The sequence below is a fragment of the Oryctolagus cuniculus genome, unplaced genomic scaffold (assembly GCF_964237555.1).
Source record: "Oryctolagus cuniculus unplaced genomic scaffold, mOryCun1.1 SCAFFOLD_122, whole genome shotgun sequence".
Lineage (NCBI taxonomy): Eukaryota > Metazoa > Chordata > Mammalia > Lagomorpha > Leporidae > Oryctolagus > Oryctolagus cuniculus.
In genome coordinates this window covers 165,553-183,760 of record NW_027208225.1, presented here as the reverse complement: position 1 = coordinate 183,760, position 18,208 = coordinate 165,553, and the positions used below count along the sequence as shown (strand labels likewise).

The 18,208-nt window shown below is 41.5% G+C and overlaps 2 protein-coding genes across 6 annotated transcripts in view; one reads left to right on the top strand and one right to left on the bottom strand.

The window, feature by feature from the left end:
* Positions 1-18,208, top strand: part of LOC138848025 (uncharacterized) — a 53,584-nt gene that overhangs the window by 11,065 nt on the left and 24,311 nt on the right. The gene's annotated exons all lie outside the window — the stretch shown is intronic.
* LOC127485706 (protein transport protein Sec24B) overlaps positions 3,168-18,208 on the bottom strand; it is a 150,175-nt gene continuing 135,134 nt past the window's right edge. Inside the window, exons 5-10 of one of the 3 annotated variants that reach the window (XM_070067688.1) lie at positions 17,078-17,188; positions 13,258-13,433; positions 12,213-12,350; positions 11,334-11,425; positions 9,473-9,565; positions 3,168-4,524 (exon numbers count right to left, since the gene is read on the bottom strand). In XM_070067688.1, coding sequence (XP_069923789.1) covers positions 9,520-9,565; positions 11,334-11,425; positions 12,213-12,350; positions 13,258-13,433; positions 17,078-17,188 — 563 coding nt within the window. In that variant the 3' untranslated portion in view covers positions 3,168-4,524; positions 9,473-9,519. The other 2 variants (XM_070067687.1, XR_011385889.1) reach the window with 2 other exon arrangements.

Here is an 18,208-nt window from a genome sequence, read left to right as displayed (position 1 = left end):
GTAAGAGGCCATTGTCAAGCCGAGGTTTAGCTTCTGTTCCTGATTTGATGATTCCTTTTTATTTTGATATGGCCAAAGTGGTGGGAGTTTTTGTGAACTAGGTTTTCTGTGTCTATAGGGATACTTTGTGGGCTTTCCCCATGTTTATTCTGTTCTGTGATATATTGATTGGGTATGGTAGCCATCCTTGCATTCCTGGAGTACCTCTCAGTTGCACCCAGCGTGCTAAGCTTTGGTTGTGCTTCAGGAGCGCGTTTGGTAATATTTTGTTGAGGAATGTGACAGCGCAGTCATGACAGATACGTATGTGCCGTTTTCTTTTTGATGCATTTTTTTTGGATGTTGGGAAAAAGTTGGTCCAATGGGATAAGATGGAAGATTTTTCCCCTTTGTCTCCTTTTTGGAAGGGTTTGCAAATCACGGGTTTTAACTATCCTTCACACAGGAGTTCTGTGTTAATAGGCCAGGTGATGCATATAGTATCAAGTTCGATATAAACTCTAGTAGTTGGCCGTGATGTAGTATTTTATTTATAGCTATGCCTTCCTTTTTTCTTATAAAGTTCTTATTCATTTATTTGAAATTCAGAGTTACATGCAGAGAGAGAGAGAAAGAGAAAGTAAGTCTTTCATCTGCAGGTCCTCTCCAAATTGGCGCAATGATGGGAGCTGAGCAGATCCGGAGCCAGTATTCAGGAGCCAGGGGCCCGGTGGCAGGTTCTCAGAATGGGGCACCAGATAAAGTCCCTGGCTTCTGTTTCAGCCTGGCCCAGCCCTGGCCTTTGTAGCCACCTGGGAGGGGGGTGAACCACCAGATGGGCGATCACAGAGAGAGCAAGAGTGCTTGCGATGCCCCATGCACTGCTTCTCTCCCCAAGCGGCTTCAAAGGCCAGCGCTGGGCCAGGCAGAAGCCAGGAGGCAAGAACTCCATTCAGGACTCCCAGGAGGGAAGGAGGCAGGATCCAAGTACCTGGGCCATCAGCGGCTGCCTCCCTGGTTCCCAACCTGGAGTAGCGGGATTGGAATCGGCTCTTGGGTGCCCCACACTGGACGTAGCAGCATGCAGATGTGTCCCATGGCGGCCGCCTGTGGGGAGTGAATTTGCGCCCTGCACTGTGACCAGGAATTGTACCCGTAGGTACATCTCCTGCTCAGCCATCCTCAGATGGAAGTCTGCTTCTCATCTGTTCCTGCCCAAAAGCCTGTTCAAGCCTTGAGGAGCCGTCCTCGATGCTGCTGGCGGAGCCTGAGTGAGACCCAGTGCCTCCGGGGTCAGGCCTGAATCAGAGACACTGCAGTCCGAGACAGCTGCATCAGTTACCTTGCCCTTCTGGAAATTTTTAGGCACGGTCCACTTCTTCGGCAGCTTCCGAAAGACTACCACACCTCCTTGCCTCCTGGGCACCCTGAATGGAGGTCAAGCCTCCTGGCTTCTGCCTGGCCCGGCGCTGGCCGTTGAAGCCGCTTGGGGAGAGAAGCAGAGCACCAGGCATCGCGAGCCCTCTTGCCTCTTGCTCTCTCTCACGGATCGTCCATCTGGGGGTTCAACCCCCAGGTGGCTACTAAGGCCGGGGCTGGCCCAGGCCGAAGCAGAAGCCGGGGACTGTATCCGGTGCTCTACTGTGGGTTCAGGGGCCTGAGTCCTTGGGCCGTCTCCCTCTGCTTTCCCAGGCATGTCAGCAGACAGCTGGATCCCACGGGGAAAGGCTCCCAGGAGGGGCCGGTGCTGTGGGGGAGTGGGTAAAGCCACTGCCCGCAGAACCTGCAGCCACATGGGCACCGGTTCGAGTCCCAGCTGCTCCACTTCCAGTGCAGCTCTCTGCTGTGGTCTGGGAATGCAGTAGAAGAGGGGCCAAGGTTGGGCCCCTGCACCCATGCAGGAGACCCCGGGGGAGGCTCCTGGCTCCTGGCTTCAGATCTGCTCAGGCCCGCCCATTGCAGCCAATTGGGTAGCAGACCAGCAGATGGAAGACCTCTCGATCTTGATATTCTCTCTCTCTCTCTCTCTCTGAATTTCAAATAAATAAGATCTTCACAAAAAATAAAAAATTAAGAAAAGGAAGACATAGCTATAAATAAAATACTACATCAAGGCCAACTACTACAATTCATTTAGAATTTTATATTCTATGCATTACCCTACCCTATTAACACAGAATTTGAAAAGAAATTTAACTCACTCTTAGAAAAGGTGTTGGTACCCATTCTTTCTCTTCTGCCTTAGAAACGTTCCGTGTGGTATTATCTATGACTTACGTATGAGGAAATCAATGTAGTTTATTCATTCAGACACTTGGGTACCCACTCGCACAGGGATTTGAGACATCTACAGAGTTCTCCACTGAACACAGGTCTGCTCCCCAACCTCCGCCCTCCACAGTCTAGGCCTGCATTTAACGGATGGAGCATGCTTGAACTAGGACAAACTGTGTCTTCTACAGAGCACGATAGAATACGTAAAGGTAGCGTCTGAGGTCCCTCTTGGCATTTTCTACGTGCACGTTATCACGTTGGTACTTTTTCTCTCCTTTTTCAATGTTAGATACAAATTGGGAGGGAGGAAGTCAAACTATCACTATTGGCAGATGACATGATTCTATATAGTAAGTAATGTCACTTAAGATGAGTCATTCTCATTTCCATCAGGGTGTGTGAGATAGTACTTTTCTTTATCCCAAGAAAATAGATTCACAAAATCAGTAAAAATTATTTACCGCACAAAGAGTCCTTTTCCTTTCAAAGTTCATTAATTGGGACTTTTGCAGTATAGAACATAAAATTACATTTTATATTCCTTTTTTTATTTTAAAACATTATTTTATTTTTCATTCAGTATAATATTTTTTTTTTTTTGACAGGCAGAGTGGACAGTGAGAGAGAGACAGAGAGAAAGGTCTTCCTTTGCCGTTGGTTCACTCTCCAATGGCCGCCACGGCCGGTGCCCCGCGCTGATCCGATGGCAAGAGCCAGGTACTTATCCTGGTCTCCCATGGGGTGCAGGGCCCAAGGACTTGGGCCATCCTCCACTGCACTCCCAGGCCACAGCAGAGAGCTGGCCTGGAAGAGGGGCAACCGGGCCAGAATCCGGCGCCCCGACCGGGACTAGAACCCAGTGTGCCGGCGCCGCAAGGTGGAGATTAGCCTAGTGAGCTGCGGCGCCGGCCTCATTCAGTATAATATTGTTTGAGCTTTTTTGCTCTCTCTATGTAATGTGGATGAATATTTGTTTTTATATTCTAGTGGATATACAGTTTTTGGGGAAATATGCTATTATTGAATGAGTGATTTTTGGACCACAACAAAATCATTCGCAAAGTTCAAGATGGTAATCTTGAAGTCAATTAAATAAAAAGCATAGTTGATATGCTTATAAAATTTTCTTATAAATATACTTTTTTAAAAATGAAAACAAGGTTATATTTACTAATGTACTTTGAAAGCATCACTTTAGGATACAAATGGAATTAAGTACTTGGTAATATCCACAAACTAATGAAAATTTATTGATTCATCTATATAACTAAGTAAAGTGCAGTATCACTACACTCCCCCAAGAAGTAAATTCAGTATATACTATATACAAAAAAAAAGTCCACACCAAAAATTAAAAAAACAACCAAACCATATTGTCAAGCAAAATATTTTTAATTAATAGGCTGATCATAAATAAATCCTCATAAAAGATTTAGCAGAATTACAAAGAGTTTGTGTCCCATTTGTGGACTCAATGCAGAATATGCATTGGTCAATCACATTCTCTAACCGTGACAAAAAGAGATGTCATCCAACAACCCAGAGCAGTATAAGCAATTCCTGTTCTGTAGCTACATTTTTATACTTTCTTTACAAATGTAACAGTTATGTACATTATACATATATACATATGCTTCTCTATAGTTCGTGTTCTGAAACTATTGTTTTTACAGGGAAAATGCTGAATTTATTTAATGAATAGGAATCATTCCTTGTTAAAAAGTAATTCATATAAACAAATAACATGGTACCTGCTGCCTTTTTGGAATCTTTTGTCAGAATTCACGCCAAAAATGTTATATTAATAGTAAGACAAAAGAATTTATCTAATTTTATATTAGGACATATCATTCCACACAGTTGTATCAATTTGCCCGTTGGCAACAAAGAGAACACTATACTGCTGCACTACTGGAAATGTATAGAAACCAATTCAAAACATACTGGGCAAAACGGCATCATCCCTACCATTATTTCAGGCTGAAGAAAATCTGTCAAGTTCTCTTTTCGCCTTTATCTTTTGCCACGACCTCAGAGTACAGTGCATTGAATCATGTAACAGCAAGCTCCTGCATTCCACATTTCTTGTGTGCTTCGTCAACAGATAATGCTTTACCTAGATAATAAACCTTTTTCTTATTCCATTTTATTCTACTTCACTTACAAATTTGCTGCTGAACGTGAAGCAAAAATTCATAATAAGAGAATGCAGCTTCTGTCTGGTCTTCAATCAAATGCAGAAAAAATTCTGTTTTGGCAGGACTCTCATCTCTGAAACAGAAAAGGACATTTGTAGGCCGGCGCTGCAGCTCAACAGGCTAATCCTCTGCCTAGCGGCGCCAGCACACCGGGTTCTAGTCCCAGTCAGGGCACCGGATTCTGTCCCGGTTGCCCCTCTTCCAGGCCAGCTCTCTGCTGTGGCCTGGGAGTGCAGTGGAGGATGGCCCCTGCACCCCATGGGAGACCAGGATAAGCACCTGGCTCCTGCCTTTGGATCAGCACAGTGCACTGGCCGCAGTGACCATTGGAGGGTGAACTAACGGCAAAGGAAGACCTTTCTCTCTGTCTCTCTCTCACTATCCACTCTGCCTGTCAAAACACAAAAAACAAAAACAAAAAAACAGAAAAGGACATTTGTCTAAAAGTGCATGTTGTTAAAAAGAATAATTATTCATTAACAAAGCTGTTAATAAGTGGAGACTATAGAAAATGGAACACAGGAGATATTAATCAAGGAGCAATATTCTACCACCAGAATCTATTTTGACATTATTTAAAGTATGCTTAAAAGACATGTTATTTCACATATATTGCACAGGAAGAGATAACTTCATAATTCAGTCACATAAGTTCTTACTTCACCACATGAAGGACTGGGCTTAGTGGTCTGTTGTCTCTTAGCCAAGTTATAAAAGATCTGGTTCTTTCTGATGAAAGTGTATCTAGTTCTGGAAGATGTGTCTGGGAAAAAATATAATTAGGAAACTATTTCCTATTCAGTACTCATCACCAGTATTAAAACTAAATCTTAGTGTTCAGTACCACCAACTGCAGCACTCTATTCCCCAGCCCCAAGAGTAGCAATCAAATAAATGAAATTTAAATTGTTGACAAATCTGTTTATATGAGCATACTTTGAATTTAATTAGCTTACTGATAAGCTGACCTTGAAAAAGAAAAAAAAACCTTGTAATTTTTATGTACTTATGAAAAGAATAGACTTTTAGGTCTTTCTAAAATAGCCTTGCATATAGTTGCAAAATACTCATTGGAATGTAAATAAAATTAAAATTAAAAAGATAGATTAATTGTATTTGTAATCCTTGTCAATAGGAAAAAATGTCTATTTTCATGGGAATTTTTTCAACTTTTTTTTTTAAATAAACATTTAAAAATCACATACACAAGCATATTTTTTGGGAAAAAAAAAACCAGCGACCAGAAAAGCATTGTAGTGCAGCAGTTAAGGCCACCACACCATTATCAGCATTCTAGTATCACCTGCTCCTCTTCCAATCCAGCTTCCTGGTAATGTGCCTGAGAAGGCAACTGCAGATGGTCCAAGTGCTTGAGTCTCAGCTACCCAAAGGGAGACCCAGATGGAGTCAGAGACTCTTAGCTTTGGCTTGGTCCAGTACCGGCTACTGAAGCCATTTGGGAATGAGCCAACAAATGGAAGATCTCTCTATCTGTTTCCCCCAACCCCTGTTCCCCTCTTTCTGTCACTTTGCCTTTCAAATAAATAAATCTTTTCCTCCCTCAAGGTGTACTTCAAATATTTTGTGGAAGAATGGAATCAAAATAATAGTTTATTCTGGTGAAAAGTTTTGAAATCCATGAATATGAGAGAGCTTCAAAAAAAGTTCATGAAAATGCCTACTATGAAAAAAACCTGCAGGAATTTCAAATTGTTTTACTCCAAAACACATTTACCTGTGCATCTCATTTTCTATGAACTTTCTGAAGAAGCCCCATACAAATGGGATCATACTATGCACTTTTGTATCATGTCAGACTGTAATCTTTTTCTTATGTGTATAAATATTACTACTGTAATTCTATGGGCATCCATGCATACATCTATGAAAACAGCTATGGGATACATTGCTAGGAGTAAAATAATTAACTGTGTCACAGCATTTGATTTTGAATTTTAACACTGTTAAATGGCACTTCCAAAAGGTTTGCATAAATGGACACTACAGTGACTGATGCCTTGTACCCTCTATGTGATTGCCCATCACCAAATTTTAAACTCTGTCAATCTGGTATATGAAAGAAATGCTCTGTGGTTATTTTATCTCGTTTTCCTGAACTATGAGTGAGGCTGATCTTATTCCACACGGCCAATATTATGTTCTCCTATGGATTGCATGTTCAAAATCCTATGTCCATTTTTCTTCTTTTTCCCTTAGGGATCACAGGGTGTCTCTCTTAGAGATTTGTAATGTACTTTTTATATTAGAGAAGATAGCTCTTTTCCAGTCTTATAGATTATAGATAATTTTATAATTTTGTTGTCTATCTTTGGGCTTTATTTTTACCAAGTATAAACATTTTATTTCTATGCTCTTGGGTTTATTAATCTTTTCAATTACTAACTTACAAAAGCTTTACCTGTTTCTATATTATATAAATAATTGTAATAAATGCAGTGACTTGTAATGGTTTGCTGTTTCATGTTTAAACACCTGATTCATTTGAAAGTTATTTGATGTACAGAACAAGATAAATATCCAGCTTTGTTTTCTTCCCAGTGTCTAATCCATAGTCCCATCATTTTCTTTCTAATTCCATTTCCTCCGGAGTGACTTGAAATGCAGTCTTTACCACATTTTGTTTTTCATGAACTGGATCCATTTCTGAAACCTATTTAGTTTTACTGACTGACCTGTATGTTGTACCCATATCATAGTACATTTAACTACAACTTTACAATAAGAGTTCTTATTTTATTTAGTAGAATGTATTTTTCATAGTTTTCCTTTGTGTGGACACCAGCCTCCCTTTTCAAATGTTTCCTTGTTCTTATCTGTTGAGTCTTAATAAGGAACTCTGGCATTCACTTGCCAACTTAGAAACAAACAACTAAGATTACATCGAATTTATATTAACTTTGGGAAAAAGAGGAAGTCTACAATATACAAGAATAAGGTAGGCCTTTTTTTTGCAATTAATTGAATATATAGAACTGCTTTCAGAATCGTATTTCTTTGGTATTAGTTAACACATATTTGGTAAAAGGCAACTGGAAAAGCTGTAAGAAAAATAATCTAAGTCAAAAACTATGGTTGCTTTCCTCTTTTCCTGGGGCCAGTGCTGTGGTGCAGAGGGTTAATGCCCTGGCCTGAGGGTCCGGCATCCCATATGGGTGCTGATTTGAGACCCAGCTGTTCCACTTGGGCCCCTGCACCTGTGTGGGAGACCCAGAAGCAGCTCCTGGCTCCTGGCTTTGGATCAGCGCAGCTCCAGCTGTTGTAGCCAATTGAGGAGTGAACCAGCAGATGGAAGACCTCTCTCTCTGCCTCTCCTCTCTCTGTGTAACTCTGACTTTCAAATAAATAAGTAAATCTTAAAAACAACAACAAAAAAGAACATTAAGCCTTTGTCTTAAAATGTAAACTAAACATGGATTTCAAATTTTTTGCAACAAAATAAACTCCTAATTTAAAAAAACCCCTATGGTTGTTGGAAAATAATTCTATGGTTCATCACAAAGTTAAACGTAGGGTTACCTCATGCCCTAGCAACTCCACTACTGGCTACAAAGCCAAGAGAATTTAAAAAAAAAATATATATATATATATATATATAGTTTATATATATATATATATATATATATATATATATATATATATAATTATGTGGTAGCAATAGTCACAACAGCCCCAAAGCAGAAACAAGTGAACATGTCCATAAAAGGATAAACAATAACCAAAATGTGTTATACCCATAAAATAGACTATTTTCAGTCATAAAAATGAATAAAGTAGTAATATGCATGTACTTCAAAAAAGTGTGGAAAATAAAACTGAAAGATTTATTTATTTTGGTGCAAAGCAACTTTGAGATCCATGCATAACTTTTCATTAACTTTTTGAAGACCTTGGTATGCATTGGATCTCAAACTTTTTTGCTATAAAAATAACTTTACATTTTCCATGGGCTTTTTAAAGTACTCCTATATATGCCACCAAATGAGCAAATTTTGATAACATGGGAAACAGTCTAGTGTTGTGCAGTTGGTTAATTTGCTGCTTGCAATGCTGGCATCTAATACCAGAGTGCCAGTCCCAGTCTGAGCTGTTTGGTTTTTAATCCAGCTTCCTGCTAATGTGTCTGGGAAGGCAGCATATGATGGCCCAAGTACTTGGGCCTCTGCCAGCAATGTAGGAGACCCAGATGGAGTTCCTGGTTCCTGGCTTGGCATGTCCCAGCCCAGGCTGATGTGGCCATTTTGGAAGTGAATCAGAGGATGGAAATCTCTGTCTCTCTACCTTTCAAATAAATAAATATTAGGGAAGAAAATGGAGCTGGCACAGCAGCATAGCAGGTAAAGCTGCTGCCTGCAGTGCCGGCATCCCATACGGGCACCAGTTCCGGGACCCAGCTGCTCCATTTTCAATCCAGCGTTCTGCTATGGCCTAGGAAAGCAGTAGAAGATGGCTCAATTGCTTGAGCCCCTGCACCCATATGGAAGACCTGGAAGAAGCTCCTGGATCCTGGCTTTGGATCAGCCCAGCTCCAGCCATTGGGGCCATTTGGGGAGTGAACCAGTGGATGGAAGATCTCTCTCTCTCTCTCTCTCTAACTCTGCCTATCAAAAAAAATAAATCTTAAAAAAAAGAGGGGGAGAGAGAGAGAGAGACATGGGGAGTGAAAGAAGCAAAACAAATAGCCACATATCGTACGCCTTCATTTATATGCCATGCCCAATGGGCAAATCTGTAGATAGAAAGTAGATAGGTATTTCCAGGGCAAGAAGGATCAGGGAGGATTGGGAGATATGGGGTTTCTTTTCTGGGGTGATAGAAGTGTTCTGAAATCAATATAGTGGTGAGAACTGTGTAACTGTATAAATATACTGAAAAACAAAATAAAAACACTGAATTGCACACTTTTAAAACAGATAACATAGTGAACCTTAAATAAATCTTATGTTAATAAAAAAAAAACTAAAACATGCAAACAAAAAGTTAAAGTATAAAAATCCACTGACCATTTTCTGTGGAATTGATGCAAAATTAGGGCACCCCAGTACATCCTCTATGAAGTTATTTTCACAGCCTTTTCCAATCCAAATGTAAAAAACCTACAAACAAGACAACAAAGTATCAAAAATCCCCTAATATTTAAGAAAACCGGCCGGCGCCGCGGCTCACTAGGCTAATCCTCCGCCTTGCGGCACCGGCACACTGGGTTCTAGTCCCAGTTGGGGCGCCGGATTCTGTCCCGGTTGCCCCTCTTCCAGGCCAGCTCTCTGCTGTGGCCAGGGGGTGCAGTGGAGGATGGCCCAAGTGCTTGGGCCCTGCACCCCATGGGAGACCAGGATAAGTACATGGCTCCTGCCTTCTGATCAGCGCGCCGGCCGTGGCGGCCATTGGAGGGTGAACCAACGGCAAAGGAAGACCTTTCTCTGTCTCTCTCTCACTGTCCACTCTGCCTGTCAAAAAAAAAAAAAAAAAAAAAAAAAAACCATAAATAGCTAATTTTCTCAAACTAATCATGCATAAGAAAAGTATACGATCTCAAAGTAGGCACAACATAAAAGTAACATGGAAACTGTACTTAGTTCATTATGAATGTGCATCCAAGGATCTAGAGTGGTTTCTATTGTTTTTGCTTCAATTTTAAGGATTCCCAGAAAATTTATTATAACTTCCTCCTCCCCTACCGGTGAGGTCATGGTCCCTCCAACAACTGACTCTCCCCTTCGGTCTGCTGCTGCCCCAGTCGGGAGCCAAGGAAAGGCCCCAGGCCTATCAATAAAACGAGCAGTAAGCCAATGACGGGCACCTTCCCGGAACCTCACCCACGTAAGACAGGAGTCCTTGGGGACTGGCAAGGATATCCAATGATGGGTAAGAGGTGCTGGAGCTCCGGGTTGATTCCTAAGACAGGCACTGCTCGTTCATCACATTTGGCCTAACTGGCAGCCATTTCTGTTTAATTGATAAGAAAGGGGGATATGTCGGGGAGCACGCAGCATGTGGCCTCTTAGTAGAAAGACAGGACTAGACAGCCCAGACCAGATAATACTGATAGCCCAACCTTGTGTGACCTTATGCCTTAAGACCTTGTAACCTTTCCCCTACTTGCACAAGCATTGCAGCTACAAGATAAGCTCTCCCTCCTTCCCCCACCCGACGTCTTGCCCTCCTAAACGCCCCTCCTTCCCCCGCCCGACACCCAGCCTTTATGATATATAAGTGTGTGCTTGAAAAATAAAAATCGCAGCTTGATCAGGACTTGTCTTGCTGCCATCTTTGTGTCTCCTGTCCCTTTCATTTCTCCTTCTAGGTGCTTGGCCCCAGTTGCTGTCCTGCGGGACGGGACAATAATCAAGATGATTGACTCACTCTATTTCCCAGTCATTCTTTCAATTGTTGCATGCCATCCTTGTGTGGTGATGCAAATCCTTTGGCTGCTCTGTCTCGAAGCCATCTTGACCACTCCGACACCCTTCATCACTACCCGTGCCCTGTGACTTGTCCTAAACTCCTGAACTCCAATCATTAACAGGACTTTCTCGCTCAAGTTATAATCTCTTGAAGTTCCTGTGAATTTTATGACTCTACATGGTAGCAACCTTGAAGACAGGAATTTAACTTTGTAACACTTCTCTGCATACATGTAATCCAGGACACTGAGCACTCCATTTTAATGAGATTTATTTATTTATGATAATATGATGTGCATCTGGGAAAATCTAAAGTTAAATAATCTCTTGTGCCAGTTACTTAGTGCCTCTCAATTCCTAATCCAACTTTCACGGTCAGCTCTGTGGTCACAGAGCTGGATTTTATGTTTCTCTTTTTGCCAGGTGGAACAGTGTTGAGCTTTGTTAATAGGGTGCTTACAGAGCCACAGTCCATGAGGAAAGCACCTTCTCTGCAGACAGTTTTTGAAGAGGTGGCTGAGGTACAACCCTGTCATTAACATGAATTGCACCCTGAAAGAAAAATAACAATGTGAATGCGTTTACATTACTATCAATAGTTTGTGTGCTAATGCCCACTAACTCTCTTTATTAAATATGGGAACATGCTACTTGAGAACTTGATGGCATGCAAAAATATTATACATTACCACATTGGCTCAAACATACTCAACCTAAAAGAGTAAAAGCATGAGTATATAAAATGATCTGTTATTTATTTCCTTCCTTTTTGGGGTATAATGTATCCCCTTTTGGGGAAGTAGTAATATAATTGCTGAATTAGAAATATGAATAATACTCTGCTGCATATCAAATTGCTTCTTACGTTTATCTAGTAACAAAAGGCTATGTTTGAAGTTAATACTAATTTCAAAGAATATAGTTTTAACCCAAGGAAGAAAAAAGACACTACATGTTTGTACCTGAAAAGTATTATTGGATACCGGATTTTTTACTTTAAAATCAAAATTACAATCTGATGTCAGACAATCATTATCTACAAAATATAAATGGAAATTAACACTCTACAACTTAGGTGTGTAATAAGTATTAAAACCAAACCCACAAAATAAATTATTTCCCAAATGAAACTATTTTTGAAACCTCAGTAACTATTGATATTACCAGAGAGTGTTATCAGCCAATCAGATCCATAGCTAGTGTCCTTACTTAATACATTACTACCGTGGAGGGGACAGGAATAGAAAAAACTATTGAAAATAAATTATTATTACCTTTGCTGTAAAACAGAGATACTCGAACACGTTCAAATTTTTCAAATGCACACTGAAATGCATACCTCATCTGTCAATCTGTCTATCCTGTATAAGTTGGGATGAATCATTTTCATTAGATGAACAAGTGGCTGAGACTTTATCTGACACATGGCATACACACGATCATCTAGGCGTGTGCTTGTACATGTTCTAAAGGCTTTCTGCAAGGAAAAAGACATGTTTTCAAGTAAAACAAAAACATAGTGGGAAAATATTAAAATAAGTACCATTAATCATGGGAAAAGCATGTCCTTCACATCAGACAGACTTGGATACTATTCTTAGCTCTGAAATCATCAGAAGAACAAGATAATAATGCTCACCTCTCTAGGCGGCTGTAAGGATTAACTAAGAGTATCTATTAAAAGTGCCCGAGACAAAAGAAGGATGCTCTGTAAATGTTAGATCCTTTTCTTAGTGCCTCTCTCCAGAAGCAAATGGCACAAGTGGGTTATGATGGCTCACTTGGCTAATCCTCCACCCATGGTGCTGGCACCCCGGGTTCTAGTCCTGGTTGGGGCGCCAGGTACTAGTCCCAGTTGCTCCTCTTCCAGTCCAGCTCTCTGCTGTGGCACAGGAGGGCAGCGGAGGATGGCCCAAGTGCTTGGGTCCCTGCACCTGCATGGGAGACCGGGAGGAAGCACCCGGCTCCAGGCTTTGGATCGGCACAGCACCGGCTATAGTGGCACGGCCATTAGGGGAGTGAACCAACGGAAGGAAAACCTTTCTCTCTGTCTCTCTCTCACTGTCTATAACACACACACACACTCTCTCTTTCTCTCACTGTCTTACTCTGCCTGTCAAAAAATAAAAAAATAAAAAAAAACACAAGTGGGTATGACCGTAACATTATTCAAACTGCTCACACATGTTAAAGAGGCAGAGGATATGGTTTCACGAGGTCACTGTATACCCATATACAATCATTTTCCACTGAATTTTTTGGCTACTCTTCAAAACTTCCAATGCTAAAGTCCATTATCCTTTAGTATTAAAAAATAGCAATACAGATTTTATTTAACATATGTATCTGAGACAGAAAATCTTTATCAAATATAACAGAGCTACCTGTTTGAGAAGTACCAAAACATAGAGTGGAAACAATTTGAGGAAGTTGGGTGCAATCAGTGCAGAGTGCTGAAAATTTGAAACAATTGAGCCATATGCAGACAATGAATCCACTACTGCATTCACTAAGGCGTCTCTTGCATCTGACAGACTTGATGACACTGATCGATCCACAGCTGTAAAGGAATGAAAATGGACAAAGGTTTAAATATCACATTCCAATAAGCTCTGTAAAAGACAGAATATGCATTATTTAATAAGTCGTCTGCTCCCTCATTTGAAGTATTATTTTATTTATTTGAAAGTCAGAGTTACACAGAAAGAGGAGAGGCAGAGAGAGAAAGAAGTCTTCCATTCCTGATTCACTCCCCAAATGACCACAATGGCCAAAGCTGAGCTTATCCGAAGCCAGGAGCCAGGAGCTTCCTCCTGGTCTCCCACCTGGATGCAGCGGCTCAAGGGCTTGGGCCACCTTCTACTGCTTTCCCAGGCCATAGCAGAGAGCTGGATCAGAACAGGAGCAGCCAGGACTCAAACCGGCACCCATATGGAATGCCGGCGCTGCAGACTGCGGCTTTAACCCACTGTGTCACAGTGCTGGCCCCATTTTTCTAAACCAAATCTGAGTAAATCTGAAAATCACAGTAAGTTTAGATTCTTTCGGAGTCTTTTTGATTTAATCTGTTAAGCATAAAACCAGTTAGCCACTATTCATATTAAGGGTAGATTCATATACTTCTGAGAAAGCCCTGGGGATGTTTCTATTACTCAAATGGAAATCACATGTATAATAAATACATCATTGAATAATCACAATCAATGTACATTCTCCAACCTAAGTTATCCCTTGTGATTCTCTAAATTTTCTTTACAAAGCAATCCAGATCAACAAATAAAACATGAGAACATGGGGCTGACATTGTGGTATCACAAGTAAAGCCATCATTTGCAGTCCTGGAATTCTATATAAAAGTGCCAGTTCAAGTCCTGGATTTGCCACTTCTGATCTAGCTTCCTGCCTATGTGCCTTGAAAAGCACAGGAAGATGACCCAAGTATTTGGGCCTCTGCCAACCACATAGGAGACCAGGGTGGAGTTCTGGCTTCTGGTTGCCACCTGGCCCACACCTGGCTTTTGCAGCCATTTAAAGAGAGATTAAGTGGATGCAGCATCTCTTTGTCTGCCTCTCCCTCTCCATCTGTTCCTCGGCCAAAGAAATCAAAACCAATTAAAAAAAAAAAAAGAGCAAACTGAAGAACACAGGTTTTCATGCAGTCATTGAAGAAATAGGTATCAATGGGAAAATTATTTTTCTCTAAAATCCTCTTATTAAAACAGAGACAATCTATATAAAAATCCAGTACTAAAATAATCAGTTATGGTATAATTCAAAATCTAGATTTAATTGCTGTTTTTCTCCAGGACTACTTGGGAAAAAATTTTACTTCGTTCATGTCTAAATTCATATATAAGGTAAATTCATTAAAAACAAAACACTCAGTGTTGTTAAGTATTAACTTTCCAAAGGATTTTTCTATCTTGCATATAGTGACACGTTTTTGACTACAGTTCCATGGTGGTTATACGTAAAATGCATAGCCATGTAATTACTACCATCAAGATACACAACAGTTTCATCACCCCAAAAGTATCCCTCTGTAGTGCCTCTTCACAGCAAAACCCTCCCCATGTCCCCAACCCTGGAAATCACTAACATAATCTCCGTCCAATCGTCTCGTTTCCTGAATGTTAGATAAATGGTATCATATATACATAGTCCTTGGAGAGTACTGCTTCTTTACACTTAGCACAATGCCTTTGAGAGTCATCCATGTTTAGATATTGATAGTTCATTCTTGTTTTAAAAAATATTGCTTGAGGTGGGTGCTGCGGCTCACTTGGCTAATTCTCCACCTGCTGCAGCGCCAGCACCCTGGGTTCTAGTCCCGGTTGGGGTGCCGGATTCTGTCCCGGTTGCTCCTCTTCCAGCCCAGCTCTCTGCTGTGGCCCAGGAGGGCAGTGGAGAATGGCCCAGGTGGTTGCACCCTGCACCTGCATAGGAGGCCAGGAGGAAGCACCTGGCTCCTGGCTTTGGTTCGGCCCAGTGCGCCGGCCATAGCGGCCATTTGGGGGATGAACCAACGGAAAAAGGAAGACCTTTCTCTCTGTCTCTCTGTCTCTGTCTCTCTCTCTCTCTCACTGTCTTACTCTGCCTGTCAAAAAATAAAAATAAAAATATTGCTTGAGGGGCTGGCACTGTGGCACAACAAGCTAAGCTGCTGCCTACAGTGCCAACGTCCAATACTGGAGTGCTGGTTTCAGTCCTGACTGCTCTGCTTCCCTGCAGCTACCTACTAATGTGCCTGGGAAATAAAGCAGCAGCAGATGACCCAGGTACTTGGACTCCTACTACCCATGTGGCAGATCTGGAAGTAGCTTTGGGCTCCTGGCTTCAGTGCAGACCAGCCCTGGCTGTGGTGGCCATTTGGGAAGTAAAACAGCAGATGGATGATCTCCTGCTCAGTCTCTCTGCCTCTGTCACTCTCCCCTTCAAATAAATAAATCTAATAATGAATTAATTAAATAAATGTATTAGTAACAGGCGAAAAACAGAGACAAAGAGCTCCCATATGCTGCTTTACTCTGCAAATGCACACAGCAGACAGGGTGGGCCAGGGCCCAAGCAGGAGCCAGAAACTCACTGAGTCTTCCACCTAAGTGGCAGGTACGCAATGACTTAGGCCATCACTGCTGCCTCCCAGCATCTGTATTAGCAGGCAGGCAGAGTCAGAAACTGGAGCCAGGTGTTCCAATGTGGGATGCAGGCGGTTTTTTTTTTTTTTTTTTGACAGGCAGAGTGGACAGTGAGAGAGACAGAGAGAAAGGTCTTCCTTTGCCGTTGGTTCACCCTCCAATGGCCGCCACGGCTGGCACGCTGCCACCGGCACACCGCGCTGATCCAATGGCAGGAGCCAGGTGCTTCTCCTGGTCTCCCATGGGGTGCAGGGCCCAAGCACTTGGGCCATCCTCCACTGCATTCCCTGGCTACAGCAGAGAGCTGGCCTGGAAGAGGGGCAACTGGGACAGAATCCGGTGCCCCAATTGGGACTAGAACCTGGTGTGCTGGTGCTGCAAGGCGGATGATTAGCCTAGTGAGCTGCGGCACCGGCTCAGGATGCAAGCATCTTAACCACAATATCAAATGCTCTTCCCTGGTTCATTTCTTTTCATTGCTGAGTATTCCATTCTATGGCTAAAAAATACTCTCATTAGTTGAGTCCATCAGGTTTTCACCAGTTTTCAATTATTCTGAATCCCCTAAAAGATTTTTACATTAAGAATGAACATAAAATATAAGAACAGTTTAGGGGACTGGTGCCGTGGCATTGTGGGCTAAGCCTTGGCCTGTAGCACTGGTAACCCACAGGGGCACTGTTTCTAGTCTTGGCTGCCCCACTTCCCATCCAGCTCCCTGCTAACAGCCTGGGAAATAAATGGAAGATGGCCCACATGGTTGGGCCCCTGCATCCATGTGGGAGACCAGAAAGAAGCTCCTGGCTCCTGGCTTCAGCTCGACCCAGCTCCAGCAGTTGCAGCCATTTGGGGATTGAACCAGTGGATGGAAGACTTCTCTGTAACTTGGCCTCTCAAATAAATAAATAATTTTTTTTAAAAAAGAGAACAGCTTAATTCATAACATTAAAAGGAAAATGTAAAACATACTTTTTAAATAAGGAGTTTATAGGATGAAAAAATCAGCTGTGTTTCAGTTTTTAGGACAGAAAAATTTATTTCACCTGTTCCGTTATGTTTTACTCACCCATATTTGCTAGAAGGCAGATGGCAGCTTGAACATCCACTCCTGCATATACATCTGCTAGTGAACTTACCACTGGCAAACAAAGCATATGCACTCTAATTCTCTGCTCACCTAAACAAAATGATGAACAGATGCCATTGCACAATATATTAAACCAAGAGAGGGACAAAAAGAACAGATCAAAATTTTACTCAAGTTATTCTGACTAGATGAGTTCACCCACAGGATTTTGAAATGTAAAAAAGTTTACAACTAATATGTTTTAAAGAAAAATGAACTCTCTCAATATCTGAAGACACATGATGAATCTATACTGTATTTCATTTCTAGCTGGGCATTAGGTTCTAGTTTTTATTTTAATTTCATAATAATTATACCCAACAGACATTTTAGACTGTCAAATAGCAGATGAAGACCTGAATTGCTATAGTTTTCTATTTTATAGGGAGCAAGAAATATTGCAAAGGATGGCGCAGCTGGATTTACCACAAGTTTCAACCAGAAATAATTGATCCTAGAGAATGCAAGTCTTCTACAAATGAAAAAAGTATGTTACTAAAGACTCAAAAGTGAGCATTAAGAAAGGACAGAAGAAACTAGCAGAACTTATATTTGATTAATGCAAATGCCATTACTTGGTACTGTGCATTCATTTTTTTCCACACCCGAAAGAGTGTGTGTCTATTCCTGTGCAGGCTATATTTCATTTCTGTTAACATTACCTTTGCTTGATGTATACAATAGGGCTGTTTGAAAGCACACTAAGGAAGTATCTGTCAAACTTTCTTCAATTGACAACTGCACTGCAAACTCAGCATCAGGACTGATGTTGGCAAGGGATAACAAGTCAGTGGCTCGGACAAAGAAGTTTCCATGAAAAGTGTGCATTGAAAGACTTAGGAGGAGAAAGCTCAATATGAAAGAGAAAGTAACAACATTTCACCTAAGCTAAAGTTACTTTTTTAAAAAAAATTATTAGTTTCACTTCAGTTGAAAGGCAGAGATAGAGACAGAAACAGATCTTCCACCTGCTGGTTCACTCCCCATATGCCTGCAATGGCCAGGGTTGGGCCAAGCAGAAGCCAGAAACCCAGAATTCAAATCTGGTAGCCCATATGGGTGTCAGGGATC